Consider the following 27,152-nt stretch of genomic DNA (forward strand, 5'->3'; position numbering starts at 1 on the left):
AGGGAAAATGTTTCAGTCTGAGATTCTCTCCCTATATATTTCATCTTGGCCTTAAACTCAGGGTCCTCTAGCCTTCAACTGAATGCTGAAGTTAAAAGGTATGTGCTCCCATACCTGACTGAAGATTCCTGACCATATCTTCTGTGTATATTCTTTTTTTGTTGTTGTTGTTGTTTGTTTGTTTGTTTTTGTTTGTGAGACAGGGTCTTACTATATAATCCCCCAAAGGCTTTGAACTCACTATGTAGACCGGGCTAGCTTCAAACTAACAAAGACCCCCCTATCTTAAAGGCATTCACCACCATGTCTGGTTCTGTGTGTATTCCTTTCTTCTGTGAGCACAAGTTTAATTTACGAAACTTTACATACAGCTTACCTGTAATTTAAAAATTATTTTCATGGAGTCATAATTTTGAAGTTACAGAAGACTGCAGATATAAGTAAGTCTATCCATTATTTTATAGATGAGAAGTTTCCATTAAAACACTATACATATTTCTAGCAAAAAGAAATAATGGCTTAATGACAGAAAGCATTTGAATTTTGGCTCCAATATTTTCCAGTTGTGTGATTTTTTTAAGGCAAATTTCTGACATCTGGGTTTCCAGATTTCTTTGATGTACAATGGATGTGGTGTTTCTGTTTTCTGCTTTCCAGAGTCATTGCCAGTGTTTGATGAGGTATGAGAACTATTGAATCCAATGGTTGGCTCCTTGGTTCCTAATGCATGCTCCATCAAATGTACTTTTTATTTATTATTGTTAAGTTGCAAGCCTGAGACAAAAGGCTAACCAAAGTGTCTATTTAACATGTCAAAGCAGACCTGGCCTCTAGGTTCTTCCAGTTCCCATCAGTCCCCACCTGTTACAGGGTACGGCTGGCATACCTCACCCTCTACCATGAACTCTCCAGCCCTGAGGCTGCCCTTTCCTCAGAGACTCTTCTCTATATAATCCAGGCATTTTGATTACCTGCTCCTCTTTTGCTCCTTTTGTACCTTTGGCCTTTTGGCTGTTGTTCTTGGTTCTTCCCTCTCACTTCCCTTCCCCCCGTTCAGGGTCATAGCCACAAGGATATGGGCTCTCTGTCTGCCTCTGGCCCTGTCCTCCATAATAATTGTAATAAACTTTCTTCCTAACCATACCTAGGAACAGTCCTTTTGTTCTCTCTCTCTCTCTCTCTCTCTCTCTCTCTCTCTCTCTCTCTCTCTCTCTCTCTCCCCACTCAATATTTTGAGAGCAGGGTATAATGAAGGAAAGAAAGAGAAAGGGGTAAAATCTGCCTTATCTTCCTCTTTTTCTCCTCCTCCTCCCCCTCCTCCTCCTCCCCCTCCTCCTCCTCCCCCTCCTCTCCCTCCTCTCCCTCCTCCTCCCCCTCCTCCTCTTCCTCTTCTCTTCTTTCTCCTCCCCCTCTTCTCTCTATATCCCTCTGTCTTTAAATATTTTCCTCTCCCATCCCATTTCTTTTCTTACTTTCTTTGGTATTATGGTAAGAAATTAGCAATTCCCACTGCTTTAGCATTTGTCTCTGGATTCATTTGAGTCAAACTATAAAAAAGCAGCAAAATTAAAATGTTACCTGGATTCCCTGAAAATGGATACCCAAGGACGAGTAAGGGCCCCTTACGGAGAGAGCTTGACACTGTGGTGGAGAAGAAGATGTGTCCCATCTCAGTAAACAAGTAAACTGGAAAAATAGCTTCCTGTCTTTGTTGAATCTGTTTCGGTGTTTTTGTTTGTTGGTGTTGTTGCTCTGTAAGTTGCTGAGTGAATGGGTTTGTTATAGAAACTCTAAGAGGTTTTAATTCTTGTTGTTGTTCATTGACAGATAATGTCTAGTTGAGCATGATGAGTCATGCTGTAATCCTTACACTTGGAAGGCTGAGGCAGGAGACTGCTGCCAGCTGAAGGCCACTGAGGGTTCACATTGGTTTCAGATCAGCCTGGGCAAGGAATGGGATTCTGTTTTAAGAAAGATCTGTAAATGAACTCAGACGAAATTATCCAAATATAACTGTATCGGGAAATAGTAAAAAAAAAAGGAAACACCATCCCATGCTAACTGCTTTCTGGCCCTAGCAGTCTCTCTGCCTCTATGGCTTAGCCCCATGCAGAGACTGCCAATCTCAAAGCCTTCTTGCTGCAGACTCTGCTCACATTCCCAGCCATCCACCCTCTCTGGTTCTAGTCACAATTCCCAGTATCCCAGTACAATCAAAACTCTAGAGTCTTGCTTTTTTTGTGTGTGTGTGGATTTATTTGAACAGCACACAAGCCATCTATTCATTTTCTTCGCTGCGTAGCCTGGCACTGGGATTGGTGACTCTGATGACCAGTGTGCTGCTCTTTAAATGATGGCTTTTCAGTTCTTAGAGGAAACATCGAGAGCAATCTCAGCCCAGGAAGATTTGTTGCACCGAAGCACTTCCAGCTCCCTCACACTGTGGACTAGAAACGTCTGGCAGCTGCTAGGCAGAACATGTGTTTGGCTTTCTTGTTGGGCCTATAACCAATGTTGGGCATCAGAATCTGGCCCTTGAATCTTCTCCTCACCCTGTTGTCAACGCCTCTGGGTTTCTGTCAGTAATGCTTAATTTTCACTTATCTGTTTGACTGGTGCCTGATGAACTTCTTGGTCCTCTTTTGACGATCTTGGACTTCACCAGAGGCCAAAGGGCAGCCATGATGCCACAATTAGAGGGCAGCCACCTCGCAGGCAGCACCGAGGAAGAAGTAGAGGCTTCTAATTTATCAATCAGATTTATATCAGTAAATTCTCACCCCACCAAATGTCCACACAATAAACTCAGAGCCAATAGATATTGATATAAACTGCCCATCTAGATAAGACAAGTTGTCCTGTAGTTATCTATCCCTTATAAGATATTCATAGCTACCTGTGGCTATTTAAAAGTCACACAGATCTGGGTCGTCCTTCTCTTCCTCCATCTTCTTTCCTTCTCCCCTCTCTCCTATCTCTCTGTCCTGTCTCTAAAATTCTCAGCCTGCCTTTCTTTTTCACTGACCAATCACAGGCCTTGCCTTGTTTTGTGCCTACCCTCACCTGCATGTAGACATCAACCCACATATATCAAAGGTGAGGGGCTAGGTGACGGCTCAGTCAGTAAAGGGCTTGCTGGGCAAGCATGAGGACTTGAACGCATATCCTTTGCACCCATGTAAAAATCTGTCCATGGTGGTGTGTCCTTATGACTCCAGTACTGGGGAGAGAGAGGCAGGGGCATCCCTGAAGTTCACTTGCCAGTCAGCTAAGCTCAATCAGAGATTTTCGGGTTCAATGTGAGAACCTGTCTCAAGTCATAATGTAGTGAATAACTAAAGAAAACACCCAATGTCACCACTTTCTGGCATGCATGAGAACACAGCATTTGCTTCTCAGGGCTTCTATCCAGGGTAGAAACATGTGAGAGAAGAAATGGGAATTTCGGAAGTAATATAGTAAAAATCGGAAGTACATTGTGTCTTTCCCAGGGTACTTCCTATGGGGATGACATCATCCCATGTCAACTACAAAGGCTAACACTTTTATTGGCTTTCCTCTCCTCCAGACTTAGTGCAGCGACAAACAAACTGTAGAGCATCTAGAAGTTAGGTCCTGAATGTTTGGCATTTTCACGGTCAAAGTGTCTCAGTTTGGAAGGCAGGTTACATAGCTATCTTATCAAGATCTGTTGGTGTGGTGGGAGGAGGCAGGCAGGGTCCTGAGTGCGATTAAGAGTAACAGTTCAAACTGAAGTGGGGGCTATCCCAAAAAGCTGTTGCCTGTATGTTCTTCTAGCTGGGCTGACTTTTCTGACTAGGACAGGATGTGCATAACCCGAGAGACTTGAAGTGTCTCTAGTGGGGAATTCCCAGGGACCCCCACCTGCTCAGAGGAGAAGGGGAGGGGGGATGGGGGAAGGACTTTGGGAGGGGGTGAAAGGGAGGGAGGCAGTGAGCAGGATGTAAAGTGAATAAGTAAAAATAAATAAATGAATGAATGAATTTAAAAAACAACCGTTCAGTGTTTCCTCAGCCGTAGAAACATTGTATATCCTTGGAAAATAACATTTTTTCAGGCAAATGTTCCACTTCCTCAGGCGTAAACTCTCACAAGTGGTGAGAATTTCCACATCATACTGTACTGGATGAGTTCAGGGGTTAATAAATAAAAATAAGCCACTCGAATGTTTCATAAGAAAAATTGTCTTTTCTGCATTAATTCAATAAATGTTTATTGATTTCCTGCTTTGCACAATGCCAGCCGAATGAGTTAGCCTCTCCAGAAACAGCACAAGCTGTGTAGGAGGGTTGAGAACTGCGTGTCTTAAGGGGCGGTGATCACATGTGAAGTTATATTAAATGAAGAAGGAGACCACCCGGATGACAAGAAGAGGGTGAGAATAGGTGAAAATCGTGCCACAGCCACATCCTAGGAGCTGACCGTCCTGGGCAAAAGTGGTGTTCTGTAACTCTGCATCAAACAGGAATGCAAGCTTTTCAATGACCCTACTACTTCTGCATTGATCATTGCCTTGAGTGCAGTTTATTTCTATCCCCAGGCGAAAAGAGCCTTTCGTAGATGGATCATTCATGAAATCACTGGATTAGTACAATGTTTCTCTAATCATTAGTTGATTGACAATTTACGGGAAGTTCAGTGGATCAGACACAGAGAAGGGCAAAGCCAAGGGCTGTCAGCTCTATTGGCCTTTCCTTTTCCTCCTCATCTGCTTGTTTTTACATTGCTTCCAGTTTTAAAGGAGAAATTATGAACATGCACAGAGAGGGTGTCATCTGTTGGTTCTGGTTCAGCTTGGAAAAACGGATTCGGAGACTAAAATGAAACTAAGCCAACTGGTGCAAACATGCTCAACTCCTTAAGCTCGGAAGGACATCCTTGGCAGCTACTGTAGTTATGGGATGCCTTCTGCCACTAGGAGGATATCTATGGAGAAGTAAAGGAGAGAGCTGGACCAGTTATCTTGAGATAATAGATATTTGTTTCAATCATGTAAAATTGCAGCATTTGTGGGTAAAAAGTAGGATAGAGTCAGAAAGATAGTATGATCTAAATAAATAGTAAGTACTGGATTGGGAGAAAATATGATTTGTGTAGTCTTTATCTTTAGAGATGAAATTGCATCTTGTTTCACTCTAAGCCTTATGCTGTTTCTATAAACAAAGCCATAGTCTATTTACATATGCATGATATTCCTGTTTCATAAAGGATGGTTTGTACTAATAAAGCTCAGATAGCTCACTCTCTGGGGGAATCTGTCTCTGTGTCTCTGTCTCTGTCTGTCTCTCTCTCCCTCTCCCTCTCCCCCTCTCTCTGCTTAACTGTGTGGTCTTGGCTTGTTGGATAGCCTTGAACACCATATGTAAACCAGAGTGAGGTGCAAGTCACAGAGATCCTCTAGCCTCTGCCTCCCTCGTGCTGGGATTAAAAGCACATACCAGGCCTAGTGAGAATCCATTTCTTCGTGAAGGGGATGTTGAAGCATGCCCAGTGAAACGAAGAGTTGGCCTTTGTGATAGCAAAGTGTAGTCGTGCAATGGTCTGCTGGAAACGTTGCATCTCAGCATGGGTGAGACAGGTGATGCTTCTACTCGAAGCTTCTTCAGTGATAAAGCAGGGGCCTCCACAATGAGAAAATGTCAGCCTTGAAATGGGAGCAAAGGGACTTGGGGACTAAAATAAAACTAAACCAAATGGTGGAAACATGCTCAACTCCTTAATTTATCTGATTAGAGCCAACAGGCGCCACCGTGGAGAACATTTGCTCCTGTCCGAGATGCCATTAAGGCGGCAACAGAGCTATTTCAAGGCTTGGCTCCGGACTGATGGGGGATGGGCTAACAGTGGGTTCAGTTTCAGCCTGGAGCCACCGTGTAGACTGCAGTCACTGCAAAGTCTTCAGGCACCAAGTGTTCTCGGGAGCACATGCCTGCTTTGAAGAGGTGTCCTAGCCCTGAGGGGACATTACTGCAACCCTAATTCCAGCAGTCCCAAACCGTACCTATATCCTCTGCTTTAGTCTGCAATATAGAAGCATGCTTGCCTAGACTTAAAAGGCTCTTAGAAATTGTTTAATGTATATAAACTGGAATAATATGAAATCGTTACCCTTTAAAAACCACACACATTTCTGTACTGAGTGCAAAAAGAGGCAAGGCTTTTTGTTGTTACCTTAGATTGCCAAAAAGAGAAACAAAGTAGAAGTTTTATTCTAGCACAGTGTATACAATCCCCACCAACTCTCCTCTGACCTATTCCAAAACCTACACAGGTCTGAGTCTCCTTAAGTTTTCTGCCTCCTAGAAACAAGTTCTTGTTGATGTCCCTCCGCTCATTAGGGGAGCTGAAACTCACTGTAAGTTGGAAATATTCTAAATAAAAAATTCATTTTCTACATCAGACAGAGCGAACGTCATCATTTGACAACTCGGGAGACTATAGACTATGGGCCGTGTACTCTCCTGACTGAACAGCTATTGTTCCAGCATCGAGAGAGAGTGTAGCACAGCGGGTGACTCGCTAGCTCAGAGGGAGAGCCAGACTCAAAGTGGGAAGCACGGTTTCTACTGACTGGGATACCCATGTTGTCCAAAGTTTAAAAAAAAAATAAAAAAAATAAACAAAAAGAGGAAAGAGTCCTGAATAAAGATGTCAAAATTCAAGGGCCATTGATATTTAACTAGGGAACTGACTTTCTACTCATTACGAAACAAAGTGTGTGTGGAAGGTCTCTAAGAGTCCTGCTGAATGTTAACATCCTTTCTGTACACATAAAAAGAAATCTTTTTTTTCCCTTTTCTTTTTTTCTTTTTTTTTTTTTTTCAGAGCTGGGGACCGAACCCAGGGCCTTGCGCTTGCTGGGCAAGCACTCTGCCACTGAGCTAAATCCCCAACCCCATAGAAAGAAATCTTAAAGGTACCCTAGACAGAATTGTTATCCCAGAAAAGCATACAAATTATCATGGACAACTCATTTGTGACTAATGAACACTGACTATGTTTTCTACTTACTTCATTGTTGAATATTGTGCTCAGTAATTAGAGTTAGGCAGGTTAGGTGGGCATGAATCTGTACATGGACCTTTTACAAAATAATTGTAAATATAAAATCAGAGGCAAAGAGAACATTTAGAAGCAACTATGTTTTGAATGAAAAATGAAATAACAAGTGACTGGCAGCTTAGAGATTTACATTCTTTCCGAGCTCCCTTTAGGCAGTGGCCATGAATAGTTGGAATACACGTTTCCCTTCAAAACCCAGTTTCTCCTCAAGAAAGCAGAATATTCCATAGTTTCTCTCAATGGTCACCTTTCAGTGGGCTGCATAAAAGGGGACAACTCTGAAGCCTATGCTTCATAAAGCTTGAATATAAATGCATCTGTCTAAATTCTTTAGAGAATTAAGACATAGAGAATGGTTCCAAGACTCAAGTCAATTACAATAATGACAGTCACTAGATCACCCTCTGGGAGCCTTCCACGGAAGCTGGGGGTTTCCTATGAAGACAATCATTTTCTTTTGAACTTTTGTTCTGAATGATGTTAGACCAGTAGAAGAATTGCAAACAATATTTATGCAGTGTCTATATAATTCAGCCAGTTTTTCAGCCAGGTTGCCGTAAATGTCAGCATCTGGCAGTGTACCTCATTGAAGCTTAGAGGTGAGCTTACAAAACTATTAATTAGTTTAGTCTTTATTTCAGATTTACCAAGTTTGGGTCACATTTTTATCTCCAGTCTATTTGTGCTTTAGGATTGGACTCAGAATCCCAATTGCATGACGTCCTGCTGCCCCTTCGTATCTTCCTGTCTGAGGCAGTCTTTGCATCTGCCTTTAACGTTAGTGAGCTGGATACCTTGGGGAACATGCAAGGATCTTTTGTAAAGGAGTGAAATCTCATGGTTATAGCAGGTATCCTTCTAAAGCGCTGCCCCACATGGCTATCCATGCCTTTGCTCCAGGCTATTTCCTGGGTCACTGCAATGTGTGCTCATCAGTTTTTCTCCTTCTGAGCATTTTGTTTTTGAAATTGCATAGCAACCCAGGATGTTCCACGGTTGTATATTTCCTGTCTGCCCCAGGATCGCACGCAGCCCCTGAGAAGTCGGATAGTAGGTCTTTCTGATTACTGTGTTTCCTTCGTTCTTAAAATCCTGGATCTTGGGCGGGCCATTGGCAGAAAGTGCTCACATGCATTTTTTGTGCATTATCAGTCACTAGGAGAGGGCCCTTTTCTAAACCGCAGTCACAAAAGCACCCTAAAGGGGAGGCGTGTGTAAGCATCAAAGTCTAGGTGAGCTGCCCAGAAGTGCATCTGAACAACACTCACAAGGCAACTGCTACTTAATAGGTCACCCTGGACATTAACCCTCCACTGCCTCCCACATGCAGCTGTCATATCTGTCAGCGCAGTCTCACAAGTCTGCCCTTCCTGCCACCCTGACTGCCATTTTCCTTGCCTTTATTTGGCACATGCCATACATGGTCTCCTAACAGTCTCTCTGCAGTCATCCCTCCTCTGACTTCCACCTTTCACATGCATAAGCAATTCTTTCATTTGAAAATAGAACCTCGTCATTTGCTCTGTGGGAAGAGAATGGTTTCTCTGCATGTGCTTAGTTTTTCTATCAAGCCATCATTGGTCAATGGTTCCTACCCTTCAGTGTCCATGAACAGTAGCTGGAGGATTCGCTAGAGTAATTGTCTAGGTTCCACCTTGTGTTTCAGAGACAGTTGGTCTGGGATGGGAGTCTGACGAGAGCCCTTCTAGAAAGCCTCAAGAATGCTGAGCTTAGGGTCCAACAAAATTGCATCCATACTGCTTAAGAAGACAAATACCCTTTACAGTTGGGATCTTACCCTCCTGAATAGCTCCGTCCTTTTGTCTAAGACGCTCTACTTTCTCATACCTTTGTGCAACGTCTGCAAATGCAGGTCCTCCAATCCTCCTTCTCTACCCACTTTTTTTTTTAAATTTTTTTTTTTTATTAACTTGAGTATTTCTTATATACATTTCGAGTGTTATTCCCTTTCCCGGTTTCCGGGCAAACATCCCCCTTCCCCCTCCCCTTCCCTATGGGTGTTCCCCTCCCAACCCTCCCCCCATTGCCACCCTCCCCCCAACAGTCTAGTTCACTGGGGGTTCAGTCTTAGCTGGACCCAGGGCTTCCCCTTCCACTGGTGCTCTTACTAGGATATTCATTGCTACCTATGAGGTCAGAGTCCAGGGTCAGTCCATGTATAGTCTTTAGGTAGTGGCTTAGTCCCTGGAAGCTCTGGTTGCTTGGCATTGTTGTACATATGGGGTCTCGAGCCCCTTCAAGCTCTTCCAGTTCTTTCTCTGATTCCTTCAACGGGGGTCCTATTCTCAGTTCAGTGGTTTGCTGCTGGCATTCGCCTCTGTATTTGCTGTATTCTGGCTGTGTCTCTCAGGAGCGATCTACATCCGGCTCCTGTCGGCCTGCGCTTCTTTGCTTCATCCATCTTGTCTAACTGGGTGGCTGTATATGTATGGGCCACATGTGGGGCAGACTCTGAATGGGTGTTCCTTCTGTGTCTGTTTTAATCTTTGCCTCTCTCTTCCCTGCCAAGGGTATTCTTGTTCCCCTTTTAAAGAAGGAGTGAAGCATTCACATTTTGATCATCCGTCTTGAGTTTCATGTGTTCTACGCATCTAGGATAATTCAAGCATTTGGGTTAATAGCCACTTATCAATGAGTGCATACCATCTCTACCCACTTTTTAAAAATAAAACTTTATAGATCACTTCCTGGCTCCCTTTGTCAGGGACTACCCTCTTCTAGCCGCAGAGGGGATGTGGTGAGTCCAGTAGTGTCTGTTATAACAAAATTTACTACTTGGTGCAGTGATTAGTAATTTGCTAATTCGATTCTCCCAGCAGCTCGTGCATCCCATGGTCTTAGCTTCGCTCCTCAGCACCTGGTCCTCCTGATCCCCGGCACAGAACAGCACTAATATATGACGCTGAAAGAAACAGTACTTCCCAAAAGAAATGCTAGCTCTTTACATCAAAGAAGGTGTTAAGGAGTTTCTAAGAACATGTCAAGATTTATGACTTTTGCATTGCAGATGGAAAAAGGATATTTTAAAGAAGAGACTGCCCCAAGAGATATAACAAGCCCAACAACCCAAAGATTCATTACTTATTTAAACCAGGCAATTCAAACCTGTGTCCTCCATGAATCTTGAACAAGCTTACACCCTCTAGCGGCATCGTAACAAAAAAGGGTAGAAATTTAGCAGCTTCTGGGGACTGCTGACTGGTACCTCAGTCCTCTTGTCCATGTAGCTATTATCTGACCAAGGGAAGAATGGCTTAGCCAATTTTGCTGTCAATAGCTACAGAATCCACCCACACCCTTCTCAGCTACAGCACTGGTTGTAGAGACAGCATCCTGAATCAACCCTTGGTGGAAGCCATGAAATAAGAGTGCTAGTACATGAACGTGTATGGAAAACGGTCACACACTGGTTTTCACAAAATCCGGACTAAAACGAAACACTTCCTTCAGTTATTACAAGTAAAAGAGTTTGTATTTTTAGTACCCAAGACTTAGTCACTGACAGAAAGCATTGGTACTTATACACCACACTTGGGATAATGTCTATTAAAGTTTATTTCAAAGGGATGGAAAGATAGCTCAGAGATTAAAGCACTTGGTGTCCTGGTTTGGTTCTTAGCACCTGCACAGCAGTTCTAGGGCTGCTAATGCCCTCTTCTGACCCCCATGGGCATTGCACACTCGTGATGTATATACATTTACCCAGGTGCGCGTACCCAGAAAATAGAAATAAATCTTTAAAGTACTGTTTCAAAATGACAATAGTTATCAAATGCACCCTCACATTTTGTTATTAGATATACAAAAACAGAGCACATATCTGCTATATTTGTTAAATTTCAACAAAGGCAATTTCCTTTACATTTCTAGATGTTAAAAATGTTATATGTTCATCTACAACAAAAATCATATGCATTTTATTTTGGGTGTTTAAAATACTGCTCGGAGAGGCATCCATAAAAGCTCAATGGGATCCTATAGGGATCTGTGGCACCTGGAAGGTTAATATCTCCACTTAGAATATAAGGATAGGACAGAACTTGGTTCTGTTTACTTTTATATTTACTCTGTAATTTAAGTTTGGGAGGAGAATTTTTCAGGCGAAGTAGGAAAAAAAAATCCAAGCTGGCTACTATTTAAAGAACTCATGAAACAACAGGCTGGTTAATGAATTGTATCAGAACATTTGCTTCTCTCGTTGTGCACAAACTGCAAATGAATTCTTTTGTTCTCTGGGCTACGTGTTCCCAGCGTTGTAATGGTTAAATTAATTTCTAATATGTCTCATCTCATTATAGATCTGTGCAACAGTCTCTTTCAATTTTAAATTGAGCTTCAGGGAAGATTAAATACTTAGGTATCCCAGTTTGTATAAAATTTCTAGATCCATACAAATTAAACTTCCCCTGTCTAAATGGCCCTAATCATTCTAATTTAACTAGATGGAGCCTATTTCCTTCTGACAGCGCTTGTCATGTTGAGTCTTCACTGTGCAGACGAACGGCATGCCAAATGGGTAATCAGTATTCCAGATGTTGCCTCGCCACTTTCCAGCGATGTTATTAATAAAAGTCAGGTCCTTCTTGTCCTTTCTTTTTTAAACCCTCGAACATTACTGAGGATATAAACTTCCTTTCTCCCCATTATGGTTTGGTAATGGTAATTTAATAGTACATCAAATGGGCCCCTCCAGAGGAAGACGATCTTTGGGAAAGTACCTGTCCACTGTGAATGATCTACCAGGGACTTCTGGCTGATGTGTAGGATTCATCCCGGTGAGACTGGATATAGAGAGGTTAAGAGGGCATGGGGATCAGATTAGCCCTTCCAGTTCTGGTGTGTGTCTGTGTGAGTGTGTCTGTGAATGAATGAAAGAATGTGTGTGTGAGAGAGAATGACTGTGTGTGTGTGTGAGTGTGTGTGTGTGTGTGCACGTGCGTGTGTGTGTGTGTGGGGGGGGTCTGAGTATCAAAAGGGCCATTTTGTTTATTTCTACCTGAGATTAAAAATTGAACTGGGAAGAGCTGCAGTAACAGTCACGCAGCCGGGAGGACCTACTTTCTTGACACACGGCAGTTCTCCTTTGGCCGGATGATTTCTTTCCCTCCTTATCAGTTCCCAAACTGTGCTGGAGCTGGCAGGGAAGAACACACAAACTCTCCATAAGGGCCTCTGGGAGAGCCCTGTCTCTGTCATCCAGAAACTGAAAGGAAGCTGTGCTGAGAGAGTGTATATAAGTTAAAAGCAAACTAAACATTCAGAACTAGGAAAAAGCTATCACTACTACATCACTATTATTTTTGAATTAGGTATGATGATTTCATGAGTGTCCCCCCCCATCTCTCTCTCTCTGTCTCTCTCTCTCTCTCTGCATGTGTATATATGTAAAATTTCCCCACAATTGAAAAAAAAATTAGATCTCCCTTTATTTATTTATTTATTTATTTTGCTCTGTCCCTTTTAGCTTAAAGTTGTGAATTTCTAAACCTAAAGGATAGTTTAATATTACCCTAGAAAAAAGAAACCTAAAGAATTGGTAAAGTAATATTGTGGCCTCCAGAAAATTGTCTCGGGGGCTGGACAGAGGGTTCAGAGTATAATGTTTCGTGTTGTAAGCATAACAACCTTGGTGTAATATAAGCAATTTAAGCGTGTCCCTGACTAGGTTAAAAAAAATGAGACTCAGACTATGGTCATTTTATTTGGCTTTGACAATTACTGGGGAATCACCTCTAATCTACTCTTCTAACTGCAGGCCCAACTGCCGCCCTAGCAGTGTACCCCAGATACTTGCTGTTCCTCCTGGCCATGTGTTCATGATCCATCTCCCCTCATGGCAGCTTCCTCACCCTCTTTCTTCTTCCTCCCTTCTCCCCTTGGTCTCTCTGCTCCAACCAGGTCACTCCAAACCCACCCACCTCTAATCCCTCCAGAACTGGCTGTAGCCAATTTTATTTAACTAGTAGTTAAATCGAGGAACAAGGTTTGCAAACACGAGAAGTCACTTGTAGGCTGGTATAGAATTGAGCATTACAATACATAGCAATAGACCAAATCGCAACACCTGGGTTGGTATTTCCAAAACTCCTGTAAAAAGCTGGGTGTGATGGGGTACACCCGAAATCCTGGATGCAAGGGCAGGGGGACAGGAGGATCTATCATCCTGATTTCATTAAAGCGTGAGCACTAGGATCAATGAGAGACTCTGTGTCAAAGGGTAATGAGGTAGAGGATGAGAGAGGAAGACATCAACCTTTGGTCTCTACTGGTGTACTTGATCACACACACGCGCACACGCACGCACACACACGCACACACAATCCCACTTGTAAATAGGATCAGCTAGCATTGTAACCCACACCTGAGCCCACCTCCTCAGGCCTTCCCTTTCTGCATCAGTCATGACTTGGCCTCTGACTTAGAACTTGACATCCAGTTAAAACCACTTTGAACTTTGTTTTAACCTTTGAACATTAGCGCCAGAGCCGTGCTTGTTACAGTCGATCTTGCAGTATTTCCACATGCCCAATTATCTGGATTTTTATGCCTGGCCACTTCCTCCAATGCCAACCAAAAACTGCTATTCCTGGTGCAACTCATTTTTCTCCCATTCTCTCCCATAGGTTTTTCAAGTTCATTAACAGACATTATTGAACTGAGTTCTACTGACATCTGCTGGACAAAACCTGTGTTTGTGACTTGGTGATTATCAGCTCAGGAACAAAGCTGTGTCAAGTGAAATAGAAAATAGAGCCAAGCCAAGCATGAGACTCTGAATTAGTGTAAGTCCTAGAGCAGTTCCCAAGTCCGTTTTGTCTAGCTGCACTTCAGCTGGGTGCCTTAAGCCACATTTCTGTGCCTCCCCTGAGGCTTAGTGACAGTTCAGACTGCCAGACGCAGGGGGGTCTCCTCTACTAAGGGGCTGGTTCAGCTTATGGTGAGCGGATCATTTGGGAAGTGCTCTGTCCACACTGGTCCTCTTGACGGCTGAGCACAGTGCTACCTGCATTGTTCCAAGGACATCTTTGTGGAGGAAATTGCAAAGATACAGTGTCTTGCATTTAGGATTCCACCCCTTCACCCCACCCCTATGGACTTACTGGAATAGGTGGGGGAGTCTAAAAACCAACAATACCAGTTGTAACAGAATTAGCTTTTATATTAACTTTTCATCGTTGTTTAGGCATTTTTTAAAAAAGGAATCCCTGTCATAGTCTTGCTTTTATTTTTGTCTTTGTTCTGATGAAACAGTCAGTTGGTAAGAGTGTTTTCTATGCACACATGAAGACCTGAGTTCAAATCCCTAGCATCTACATAAAAACCAAGCAGAGCTGGCCATGTCTCTGACCCAAGGATTGGAGGATGGAGATGGGCAGATCTTGAAAGCTTGTTAGCCAGCCATCTTAGCCAAGCAGGTTAAGTTTCAGGTTTAGTGAGATGCCCTGGCTCAGGCAGAGAATAAAGTAGAAAGCAATAGAGGAAAATGCACTTTGTCTTCCTCTGGCTTCCACATGTGTGCGTGTACACATAGGAGTACACCTACGACAGACCCTCCAAAATCAGTAGTTCTATCTTTTAGGTAAGATCCCTCTATGTCTTAGAAATTCCCGGATAAAAGAAATCACAACCAATTTGCTAAATGTGTTAACTTGTTTTTTCAGATATTGCAAGACTTGACATTGCAATGTTAATCCATGCTGGATATCATCACTGCCGAGGCTCTGCCTTTTGCTAACTGAGATCTGTTAGTTTCTTTTCTCTTGGTGTCTCTTTGAATGCTTCACTGACTGATGTGGTGATGGTTTCTTTCTCATTTTCTTGTGTGCCTTTGGTAGGAGTATATGCTTTTCAGGACTTACCATGATTACCTAAAGCACTTTGTTGCTGTAACAACAGGTTAAGCCGGTAACAACTCAATGTCAACACACAGAAGTGTCCTGGACTTTTACTTTGCCCACACTTTTATTACCACAAACCACTCTCCTTTATTTTATAGATCAATGTTTTGTGGTTTTTTTATGCCAGAATTAGAACTCCTAGGCTACCTTTACCAAATTATTCTGTTTTTTTCCCCATATTTTTGTTATTTTCTGTGCTTAAATCCTTCTGTATTCTGTTGAATGTTCCTTTGTTTCAACTTGAATTTTCTTAAGTGAAAACCTTCTTTTCTTTTGCTGCTTTCAAGAGTTCCACCCACGATTTTGACAATTTGTTTGTGATGTGTCCTAGTACAGACTGGTTTGGGTTCAGCCTGGATGTTAGTTTTCTTTCTCAGAAATTTTAAGCCATTTTTCTTTAACTATGTTTTCGGTTCCCATAATTTTTGGAAGCTCTCACAGTGCGTGTATGACTCTCCTACAAGTGTCACATACATCCTTAAGTGTGACTCTTGAGAGCGACACATTTGTCCTTAGGGCTTTCCTTACTCCTTTGTTCATCACGATCATTTTCTCTTGGGCTGGATGGCTTGAAAACAATTTTAGTTCAAGTCGATGATTCTTCCACCTTTAACTCTTTTGCTGATTTTTTTTTTTTTTGTCATTTGTGTTCTCACTCCTTTATATTCCCCTTCGTATTTTCTTCTTTATCGTCTCCCCTTTATATTTTCTGCCTCTCTGCTTGCATCCTCATTTTTTTTTCCCTACATGTTACATCATCTTCTTAATCTCACAAATCAGGCAGCTCATCTCATTTCTTTGGGATTGCTCTGCAGATACGTGGGGACACACTTTTCTGTTTTTCCTATCACTCATAACCTGGGTTAGGGTTGATGCATCTGAAGGAGTGGTCACTAGAAACTGGGAGACACATGCAAGGAGAATGGGATGAGGTTCCGGAGGGCAAAACAACGTGGAGGACTCACTGCTTGTTTGCCCAGCACAGCTACCTGCAGTTATTTCAAAATGACTTGGAAGAGGAAGAAATTATCAACATGTGAGAATGATTGAAGAGACAGAAATGCCTGCTACTCTGTGATTATTGCATGCAGTAAACGTGTGGACTTATAAAAAATAAACATAGAGATGCTGCTTATACTATAGAGCAAGAATAAAGAAAGCATGCTCTCTTGCCCAGTGTTTGCATGTGGGCTTTCACAAGGGAATATGCTCAGGGTTAAGCCCATCTGGAAGCCGGGGGTGTTGGGGGAAGGAAGCTATGAAACGGTGAGTTAGGGAACTTTAACTTCTTGTGGCTTTAATTTCTCAATTAGTCATGCTTGCCAGGTTCTGTTTCAGGAGTTTGTAATATCTTGGTCCTTCGGGTGTTTGTCTTCTGCATTCTAAGTGGGCTTATTTCTGTTTTTGCTGTTTTGAAACAAGTTCTCACATAATGGTGGGTTGGCCTTGGATTTGCTACATACTTGGGGATGACCTTGACCTCTTAATACTCCACCTTCTGAGTACTGGGATCACATGTGCACCACCATGCCCAGATGTGCACACCATGCCCAGATGTGGACCACCATGTCCAGATGTATGGCATGCACTTGGGTTCTACAATAGCAACCTGTCCTACTCACCCTTTTCCCTGAGTGGCTTCTAGACATCTAGTATGACAGCTTCCTGCCTGTCAGAAGACCAGCCTTGTCAGGAAGCCCCCTCCCCCCCAATCTTGAGTGCCACCCATACAGCCTGTGTTTCTACTGCATCCTGAGAGGGGCATTTTTGTTTACCTAGTGCGTGCCACCTTCTTAGAGCCGGGAATTCTCAGAAGCTCTCCTAGCCTGTGGACTTGTAGATCACTTCCCGAAGTAAACAAGGGATGCACTTGTTGTGTTAGCACCTTAAGGTGTCACTACAGCAGACCCGGTTTTAACTGGGCAGATAAGGGCTTTCCAAAACTAAAGCCAAGCCTGCTGATCAATCACTATTGTAAGTTGTAGAAAACACACTGGTTGAAAGTCATCCAGACTTGGATCAGTCCTCGCTGCTGAATGCCCAGGGAACACGTTTATGTTGGCAGGAATCAGGCAATTAGTGATCATACTCATTTGTATCAGGTTTCTAATTTAGGAGAAAATAAAGCATCCCCCACCTCCCGCCATGTTTCTAACTGGGTTTCCAAGTCTCCTACATCAGCTTTGTTTCTAGTTTTGCACACGGCCCTGGCTTCCGAAACCCCAAACCCCACATTATTGACACTGGAATCCTGTCAGATGTCAGGCGGCCAGCAGCACCTATACTATACTACATTTACTACTTATAAGAGCATGAAGAAGTAGGGCTTTGGAAAGGAGTGTGAATGATCTGTGTTCACCTGTATCTTATAAACTGTGATGGAGGTGCACAGGCTAGCCTTCCTCCATGAGTTCCTGAGTTTAGATGACTCAAATTAATCCTGTGCTCTGGGCATTTTCTTGTGATACTTCAACTGAAAAAAAAAATCAAAATTCTTGACTTTTCCATTCATATTAAGTATCTTCTCCAAGTCCTCTGCTTTCACCAGCTGCAACCACCAACTTGCTCATCACAAGACTGAATCCCTACACTTCTATCCTACAGAACCATGACAGTTAGAAATCAGACTCGAGCCATTCCTGCTGTCTCATCCCCTTCACATGTGGTCAAGTCTCGAAATCCACCAGCCCACTGCTGACTCATTTTTCTCTGAGATTCATGATGGATTATCTAATTCATTTAGGAGCACCTGACAAAGATCCCTAAGCGACTTGCATGCACCTAGGACTGATCAAAGCTATGCCTTTAAGGTTTCTCACATGCCTCATGCCATGACCCTTCCTTACTATAGGCTACGCCCACGTCAGGTAACAAGGAAAACAACAGCTGGCACCAGTGCAAATATCAGAAGGCACTTTGTAATTGCTTGGCTAATTATCTGAGTTACCTGAGCGAGGACCTGGTCTGTGCATGTAGAACCTACCTTGTATACACACAGACGAGATAAAGATTGAGCACTGCTCATAGAAACTACTCAAATGGGCATGTCTACAGCACATAACCAACAGTGCAAAAAGTATCCACAAGAATGCATGTGAATTGTTAAAAGTCAATTCCTGATAAATCATCCAATGTTGGCCATAGCCCCCATCAGCACTTTCAAATTACAAATTCTTTCCTTCGGAGCCAGGTCCACCAGAGAAATTAGGCAATTTTGACAGGACTTTACAAACTGGTTAATCCGAAGTTCACCCTTGCCCTCCATAACCACTAAATGCCACACAAAGGCCTTCCCCAACACTTACTTGTAGAGTGACAGAACATTAGCTGCAGACATAATGTCATCATGGTTGCAATTTGCATGCTGATAGGAAGTTAACAGAACGTAGAGATGTGAAATGAGGCTGGCTGACTGGGAGTGGCCCTGCTAGGCTCCATTTGTCTATCCCCATTAGTCCACGGTTTGGCTTACTGTGCTTGTGCTTTCTCTCATTACCACGGAAACTGTAGACTATGTCTCCAAGGGCGTATTACCCAGGCTCCTGGAAGACTGCTTATCAGTTCACAGAGTGGAGCTGTGGAGCCACTGTGCTCTCCGTTCTCAGGAAGGCCAGTGTTCTGCTTTGGAAGCAGCCTCTGATCAAGGCTTTGGAAAAGTGTGTGTGGATTCAAAGGAGGATGGAACAGCAAATCTTCGGGGTACATTTACAGAACGCTTGTAAAGACAGGGCCAGGAGGCCTTTGAGGTACTGATTCCACACTGGGGCTGAAGGTAGGAAAGAAAAATAGCATAAATTACCATTTTTTAATCATCAGAGAGTATGGGAGGGACACAGGGATTTTTTTTTTAAACATATTAACAAAGAAGTTATGGGTAAATGGAAAGAGCCAAATTACTTAAAGGTTTTTATTATTATTATTACAATGACAATTGCAGTTTCATTGTTACAGAGAATTAAACACAGGACCGGGTCACTCCACAGAGTCTGGTTACTGGAGACTTCTGTCCCTCCATTCCTCACTGCCTGATCAGCAGACCATGCATCCCGTCATTTCACTTAAAGAAGAGAAAACAACCCTACCTCTCCGTGTGTTCTGAGTCATCCAGTCAACAGAGGAGCAGGAGGAAGGCCACGTAGCTCAGAGATGAAAACGTGCTTCATGGCATCACTGGCAAACTTCTGATGCGCTGGCTCATGGTGTCCTGAGAGAGTGATCCGGTCTCCTAGGTGACTGGGCAGACTTGCGTCCCCGTAGTTACGCCTCATCCAAGGACCTCACTTCTAAGCTCCTTTCAGAGCTGTGAGCTGCTGGTAGCTGACCACTGGGCAAACTGAGGTAAACATAGGTGGTAACGTGCCTGCCACACGGTTTGAAACCTTCGAAGATTCTCTCAAAATCTACCACGATCACATATGAATCTATTATTACAAAGGAGTGGAACTAACAATGAAGCAGTAGTTAGGAGTGAATCCCAGGGACAGAGTTTATACAGAAAAAGCCACTATTTACCCTTAGAAACACTTTTCACGTTCAAACTGAAGCGAACAGTATCTGATACTCAGGCATTTTATTGAGGACCAGAGAGTCCAATCCTACAATAACATACAAATATGAAACCAGCTCTTCCCCGTTTAGTGGCGATGAACCTTGGGGTGATTCTTTAATGTCCCCTGCATTGACTTCCCTTCACTAGATGTCAACAGTTTTCCTACAGTCCAGCTGTATGGAGCCCTCAGAAACCTGCTCTGATCTGTGTCAGGGAAGCCAAAAAGGAGCAGGAATTAAGGTGAAGTGAGCAGGGACTACACCTGAGTTCTCGGAGCCGAAGGAGGATAGAGGTAAAAGTTCCCAATTACACTATTTATTTCAAAGTCAGGATCTATAATCTAGAAACAAATTGACCTGAGGACACAGGAGTGGAGACCTGCAATTCTGTTACTTAGAGAAATGGGGAAGGAAAAAAAAATACTTGTAGATCCTCTTCATCTAACTGTACATACATGCGGGCTTCTGCCTTGATATGGGTGGGAACCAGATGGCTCTAAGGGTGACAGACCGACAGCTGGGAGGACATGAACGCCTGGTGGGATCTGTGGAGACAGCCGAAGCAATGCTGACATTTTACACGATTAAGCTTAGGGCAGAAAAGCACAAGGGGCTAGCAGACTGCCCCGCAGGCTCTGGACATCTACCCCCAGACTCAGGATGGAGATGAACACCACCACTGAGCTTTCAGGCAGCCACTGGAAGGCTTTGAAACCAAGAAGAAAAACCTCCGAGGGAGCAATGTAAAAGAACAAAAGCAACAACACCACGTCTGTACAACTCTGGAGTGGAAATGAACTTGCAGTCTCTATGCAAGGAGAGGCATTGGTGTGAGCCTTGTATTCTACCTGAGTTTAAAATCCTCAGAAAACTCCTAGCTCTTATACGTACGTGAACAGTGGTATACGCACTCAGTGTAATGAGTTTCAAAAAAGCTTCAGTGAAGAGAGCTGAATGGTGTCGATGAGTCTGCTCATGGGTGACAATATGCAGAAAGCAACATTAATCAGGATGCCTGAGGAAGCACTATGACCAAGTCTCTTGGCTGACCAAAACACTTCCTCTTTTTCTTTAATAAGTATCTATAGAAAAGTGCAGGCAGGATATAACAAGCCATTTAACTAAACCAAGTAAGCTTTCTTTTCTAAGGCTGGACACCTCGCCAAACAGCTGTACTTTGCTGTCTGTGAGTCTCACTTATAAATACTGACACCATCAATACATGGCAAACTACACACAGCTTCTGAGGATGAAGTCCCTGATGTATAGGGGTCACAGAAGGACCAACTCAATCCTAGAAATTGAGTGCTGGGCTGCTCTTTGGATCTTACTGTAGGCACCCTTTAAAGGGCCTGAAAATTTCACATAAACTATTTTGGTACCAAATAGAAAATAATAGGGATTATTCCTCATAGCAACCAGCATACACTCCGTGGGGATCTGATCTCCAATAAAAATAGCATGACCAAAAGAGCCACAAAATAACAGATTAAATATTCTTAGATCCTGTTGTTTTAAAGCTGGAAAATGTCACCAAGTCAGTTACAAAGAGTCTGGATAGGCCTTCCGCCTTCCTACAGAAGAAAGGAGGGAGGATAAGGAGCCAATGGGCATTTGTTTAGAGTTGGAAGCACCAAGGAGTCTTCTGCACGGTCTCAGAGTCGGACAGAATGTTGCTCTTGGGATATGCAAATGCTCATTTGTTACAAGCACGAAGGCAGTAACACCCCAGGCCAGCTAAGAGTCAGAGTGCTTGTCAAAAGCTGTGGTTTCTTAGAAGCTACTGGTTAGAGCAGTGCCCTTTCCACATTTTTTGTAAGCAGAATTAGATTCTGTACTATTTAGTGATCAATGTTCAAATCAATTGCCAGGAAGCGATGACATGTAGCACTCATTCAGCGAAAAGCAAGTCAAATCTGAGCCGAACGTCTGAAGGTCAGCCAAAGGTCAGGTAGAATCCTGTCTCAGCAAATTCACACAGGAAATCTACTTCAGATCTCATATGAATACTGAAGGACAAACACTTTTAAAATAAACATTCCTGAAGTATAATACAAACCAAGAAACTGGTGTTGAACTAACTTTCAGATCAGATTGTATGTCACAACCATATTAAATTTTGACAATGTTGCGGGCAGATAGTGCCTTTGTGCCTCTTGAGTGGTAATTCTAGTTCAGATAGAAACTAGAAATTTAAAAAATGACATTTAGGCCCAAAGTCTAGTCTATAACTCTTTCAGAAAATTCTACAGTTTTTCTTTCAGAAGCATGGGCTATAGTTTTTGTCCCCTTTGATCAAACACTTGAGAAAACCCAGCCACAGAACTACTTTCTGGAGGAGGAATATTCAACAGAAGAGTTGGAAGGCAGCATTCAACAACAGCATCTGCATGTATCTGCCTAACTCACTGAGTCTGTGTACGCACTGTGCGTGTCTGAGCTGGGGCAGAGCCCAGGGCTCTTCTGCATGGTAGAAAATGTTCTACCACTCAGCTATGTCCCAGATCTCTCCATTTTGGAACAGGGTCTGACTAAGTTGCCCAGGTTGGTCTTGAACTTGTGATTCTCATGCCTCTCTCTGCAGTAGATGGGATAACATGCTACCAGGCATGGCTTACAGAGTTTTCAGAAAACATTTTCGAGAGCACTAAGGCATGATTACATTGATAAGCTGTTGGAGGAACATTTGCTGAACGCCTGGAAACTATGTTAATGACTATGAAACACTGTACCTGTCATCCGTCTTTCCCTTTGGAAGGAAGCTAAGGTGGCTTCATGTTTACTTTTAAATTAAATAAAAGTAAATCATAAAAGGAAGGCGCTGAACTGCTAAAGCAAATTATGGAAATAAAAACCCAACTACTTCAAAGTATACAGTTTCATTCTGCTTCCTTCAAAAGCAATGGACACACAGAGCTCAGAGGGATACACAGAACCATGCTGTGAGCGGCAGGGGACATGCTTTCTTCTCAGAGTTCAAATGCAGGGAACTTGGCCTTTGTGGGGACTAACAGGTCAGCCAAGAAATATATCGTTCCAGCCATCCCTAAAGGAACAGAAAGAAGCACAAGTTACTACACCACATGGCTCTTTTTAATAAGGCGGCTCATTGCTTTTTGTCATCAACTTTATGTTAAGTCATGGGAAGCATCCTGTAATTCCTACCCCACATTCAAAATCAGAGGCCCTGAGTAGGATTCTTGGCTGTCTTTCTATTTAGGGGAAGATAGGAGACAGAATGGAGGCAAACGAGTTCAAGATACTTATTCAAGCCACTCACTTCCTGTCACTTGGCCACATGTGAGTTCCTTCACCACAGCCTCGTGGCCATTTTCCTCCTGGAGGCTCTGCATCTATGACTCCGCATATGCCTAGCTCCATAAATGGTGGCCACCATTACAGCTACTAACATTATAGTCTGTGGTAATGTGGTAACATGCTCACTGACTCTTTCTTTTGGGGGGTGGGGTGAGTGGGACACAGTTTCATACAGTCCAGGCTGGCCTTAAACAAGTAAATGGCCTAGGATGACCCTGAAATGCTGATCCTCCTGCCTCCTGTCTCCAGCCCTTGAGTGCTGTGATTATAGTGGGGATTGTGAGTGTGTGCCAAATGCCCAGTTTACCTAGCACAAAAGATGGAACCCAGGGCTTCAGGTGTACCAAGCAAGCACTCTAACAACGAGCTACCTCCTCAGCCTTGCTAAGTGACCAGCACATCAGGAAAGATGTTTAAGAATGGACTATAAAAATCAGTTTGTGGTTACACCTGGAAAACCAACACATCAACATCAAGCAGAGGTAGTTGATGGCATCAGAAGCTAAGTTGTGTGTGAGAAATACCTTCAAAGAGAGAGAAGGGCGTGTCCGGTGTCCTGCACCCGTGCTCTCCATAGTCTAAGCACCACTCAGCAAACTGAAAATGAGGCAGAGTTCAATTACTGCAGTTATTTCCAGATCCTAGGAACTCACGAAAACTGCCTGTTACTTTGAATAATTCCCAAGCTATCAAGTGAGAGGCAGAAGACTGAGGAACGGGTGGTTTGGAGGCAGGTGTATGGCTTGGGAATTTAGGGAGCAGTAAGAACACTAATGCCAAAGAACAAAATGACCCTTCATCCTTTGCTCCCACGAATGTCCAAGCAGAATCTACCCTTTAAAGGGATGTTAATGGAACTGACTAGTTCTCAAGGTTTTCCTTAAAGGACTTGTTTATAAATTCTAAGCCCACGGACCCTTTCAACCTCCCAAGGGGATGCTTCCCGTGCACAGCCTGGCTCTTACCTTACAGGCCCTGTACAGGTATTTCGCATCTTGTGTGAGGTTATAGAGTGCCAGGAAAGCATAGGCATTCCCTGCAGCACCGTGGCACAGCCCATAGCCCTTCTTCAGTAGCCCGTACTGCCAGATCACGTCAGCACACTGCTGGGCGTCACACAGGTAATGCTCCTCTTTGAACACCTGCAGAGTCAAGGGACACTTAAAGCTCTTCCTGCCTGGGAAGGCAAGGTGGGGAAGAGGAGGAGGAGGCATGGCAAGAAGTAAGGAACGCAACAGGATGTGTGGTACTTCCAAAGACAAACTTAACACTGACTTGTATCACAGTTAGTTTTTGTCACCTTGACACAAGACTAGGCACACTTGGGAAGAGGGGGCCTCCACTGATGAACTGTCCTCATCAGACTGGCCTGTGGGCATGTCTTTGGGTGTTTCCTTGATTGATGATTGAGGGAGAAAGGCCTAGTCCACTGTGGGTGGTGCTATCCCCTGTCATGTAGTCTTTGGGTGTATAAGAAAGAGGGCTGAGCAAGGCAGGGAAGGCAAGTAGCATTTGCCCATGGACTCTTTCAGTTCTTGTTGCCTCAGGTTCCTGCCTTGGCTTCCCTTCATACTGGACTAACCTTTTCTTCCCTATTCCAAGCTGCTTTTCGTCAGTGTATTATCACAGCAACAGAAAGCTAACTAATGTAACTAGCTTTGCTTTTAAAAATAACTGGGCCTGCTTGTGTGTGTTTGGTCTAAGATGTGTGTGTGTGTGTGTGTGTGTGTGTGTGTGTGTGTGTGTGTGTGTGTGTGTGACAGACGCAGCAACAATACTGAACTGGTCACTTGTTTTATCACCAATCACCTTCCAAAGAACACACTGGCCATATGCAAGTCATACAACTTGAGTAACTGACACCCTTCACCATCAGAGTGTCTTTACCTCCTGGGGAAGAATCAATGAGCTGTTATATGTTTGTGTGTTTGTGTGTGTGGGGGTACCTATGGAGGCCAAAGGTCCAGATCAGGTGTTTTCACACTATATTTTAGGATAGTGTGTCTCTCTCATCCTGGAGCACAAAGACTGGGCAACACTAGCTAATCAGGATGCTCTAGGGATCGTCCTGTGTCCAACTCCAGCACTGGGACTGCATTTTATGTATACAATTCAGTGGCACTACAGTCATAAAGCTGTGCCCCTGACACCACTTCTATCTTTATCACTACACATTGAGCAGCATTCCCTGTTTTCTACTCCTGACCCCGACACCTTCTATTTTCTGTCTGTAATTTCCCTATTCTGGATACTTCCTATTAGCCATCACTCCATAGAAGTGACATTTCCTCTTCTGTGTTGCATTTCTGGGTATCTACTTACTCTGTTTAGCATGTTTTCAAAGTCTGAGTATTGCAGTCTGTATTAGAATTCATTCCCTTTTCTGACTGGACACTATACCCCAGCATGCACACACCATGTTTTATCTACTTGTCCATCTGTTGATGGATAAGGGATGCTTAGCTACTTCTCACACTTGGATTAGAGCAGGGCTGTTATGGATGGTCACTTCAGGGGAGGGGCACAGGTCCAGAGTGGAGCTGCTGGGTTGGATGTCAAGTGCTGTTTAAGAGCCAGCAGTCTTTCTGCATGGCAGCTGTATCCTTCACATCGCTGAAGCAACGGGTAAGGATTCTGCTTTCACTCATGCTTCTGGGGTACTGATCTTCGCTCTGCCACTTCTGTTATCATCTTGGTTACTCTGTCAGTGAAGCCGCTTCTGGTGTTATGAGATGGTGTTCACTATGGTAGGATGGACAACTGTGAGAAGGATGCTAACAATGACCTCAGATCCAACAGTTGTTCATAATCCCTTCGTGACTGAGAATAGTGTTAAGTTGTAAAAGCGTTTGCTATTTTGTTGTTAACCAAGAGAACAAGAGGTACCTTGTATGCTTGGATGAGCATATAGATGACCCCAGGGGCGCCATGGCACCAGTGGACAAGCAGGTCTCTGGTGTCATCCAAACATGAAGGGTAGTTGCCAGAAGGGAACTTCAGCTGGCAGACAAAGTCTACACTGGGTTTCACCAAACTATGTAACTTCCCTTGGCTTACATGAAGGCTGGGCTAAAGAGGAAAGACAGGATTATTAGTTCTGCTGAAGAGAATGACATTCCTAGAACTCAGAATGAGTTTAAAACCAAACCAGAAAAAAAAATCATGCCTAATAGGAAATGTGACATCATTAAAAAGCTTCATATCTCTTCCGATTTCTTCATCTGCTAGATAGTCTTGTTTTAATCTAGTTTATGATTTTTAAGAAATGGAACAAACTACAGTTGGGCCATTATTGACCTCTTATGGCCTTCTGTATGTGTTGTTTCCAATGACTGCTGTTATGGACAGGTTCACAAGTACTGTGCCCACGTCAATGCTTGCAAGGGTGAAACAAGGGTGAAACAGATGTGTGTTGAGTGCAGGGATGCACTGACTACCAAGCTCACCTTCCACTTTAAGAAAGAGTGGTAGTGGATGCTGTCTGTAACAGAGAAGGACACGAGAGAGACTGGGAGATCTGAGACCTGCTGCAGAAGTACAGTATGCCTCCACACCAAATTGGAAATGACTTGTACACTGGATTACTCTGATACTAGGATATAGAGATTTATAAATCATGGTGAGGCAGGGCAGATGGATGTTATTTGGAATATAATCTAGTCATTTTCTTTTTGATACTGTTCTTAATTCAGGGCCTGTTCATTCTTTAAAAGACATAGGGGGGCTGGAGAGACGACTCAGTGGTTAAGAGCACCGACTGCTCTTCCAGAGGTCCTGAGGTCCCAGCAACCACACGGTGGCTCACAACCATCTGTAATGGGGTCTGATGCCCTCCTTCTGGTGTGTCTGAAAATAGCTACAATGTACTCATATAAATATAATAAATAAATCTTAAAAAAAAAGACATAGGGGACAGGGCATGCAGGATGAGGGGTACACAATCAGGGGATGGCGCTGGAAATGGTAAGATGTAGTATGTTCTTAGCATCCTGGGCTCTTCAAGGCATGTAAGAACAGTACTTTACACAAGGAAGAGTCCGAATAAAGTATTAAAGTGGAGTGAGTCCCTCCCCAGGACTCATCTAACATGACTGAGAAGTAATGCTGCTCAATGTTATATTAATAGCTAGGCACAGTCACAAACAGATTTCCATTACTAAAACCTTCATCATTTCAAATAGATAACAACCTGGAAATTGAAAAATCGATGCTGTGGTTTTCAGATTTCTTATTAGAGCTTGCAGAAAGAGGCAGGGCGATATCTCTTGACTACTAGATTAAATG

At 43.3% G+C, this 27,152-nt stretch overlaps 1 protein-coding gene and 1 pseudogene across 4 annotated transcripts in view; both read right to left on the reverse strand.

Annotated features, from left to right (window-relative positions):
- Positions 1 to 441: 441 nt before the first annotated feature.
- Positions 442 to 21,604, reverse strand: LOC134480381 (large ribosomal subunit protein eL32-like; annotated as a pseudogene).
- Positions 21,605 to 22,413: 809 nt separating this feature from the next.
- Positions 22,414 to 27,152, reverse strand: part of Lancl1 (LanC like glutathione S-transferase 1) — a 30,114-nt gene continuing 25,375 nt past the window's right edge. For all 4 annotated transcript variants that reach the window (XM_063266534.1, XM_039082904.2, XM_039082905.2 and 1 more), the window contains 4 exons: positions 25,755 to 25,937; positions 23,834 to 24,010; positions 23,393 to 23,465; positions 22,414 to 22,596 (listed from right to left, as the gene is read on the reverse strand). In XM_063266534.1, coding sequence (XP_063122604.1) covers positions 22,520 to 22,596; positions 23,393 to 23,465; positions 23,834 to 24,010; positions 25,755 to 25,937 — 510 coding nt within the window. In that variant the 3' untranslated portion in view covers positions 22,414 to 22,519. The remainder of the gene's footprint in view (positions 22,597 to 23,392; positions 23,466 to 23,833; positions 24,011 to 25,754; positions 25,938 to 27,152) is intronic.

Source organism: Rattus norvegicus, chromosome 9, assembly GCF_036323735.1.
Source record: "Rattus norvegicus strain BN/NHsdMcwi chromosome 9, GRCr8, whole genome shotgun sequence".
NCBI lineage: Eukaryota > Metazoa > Chordata > Mammalia > Rodentia > Muridae > Rattus > Rattus norvegicus.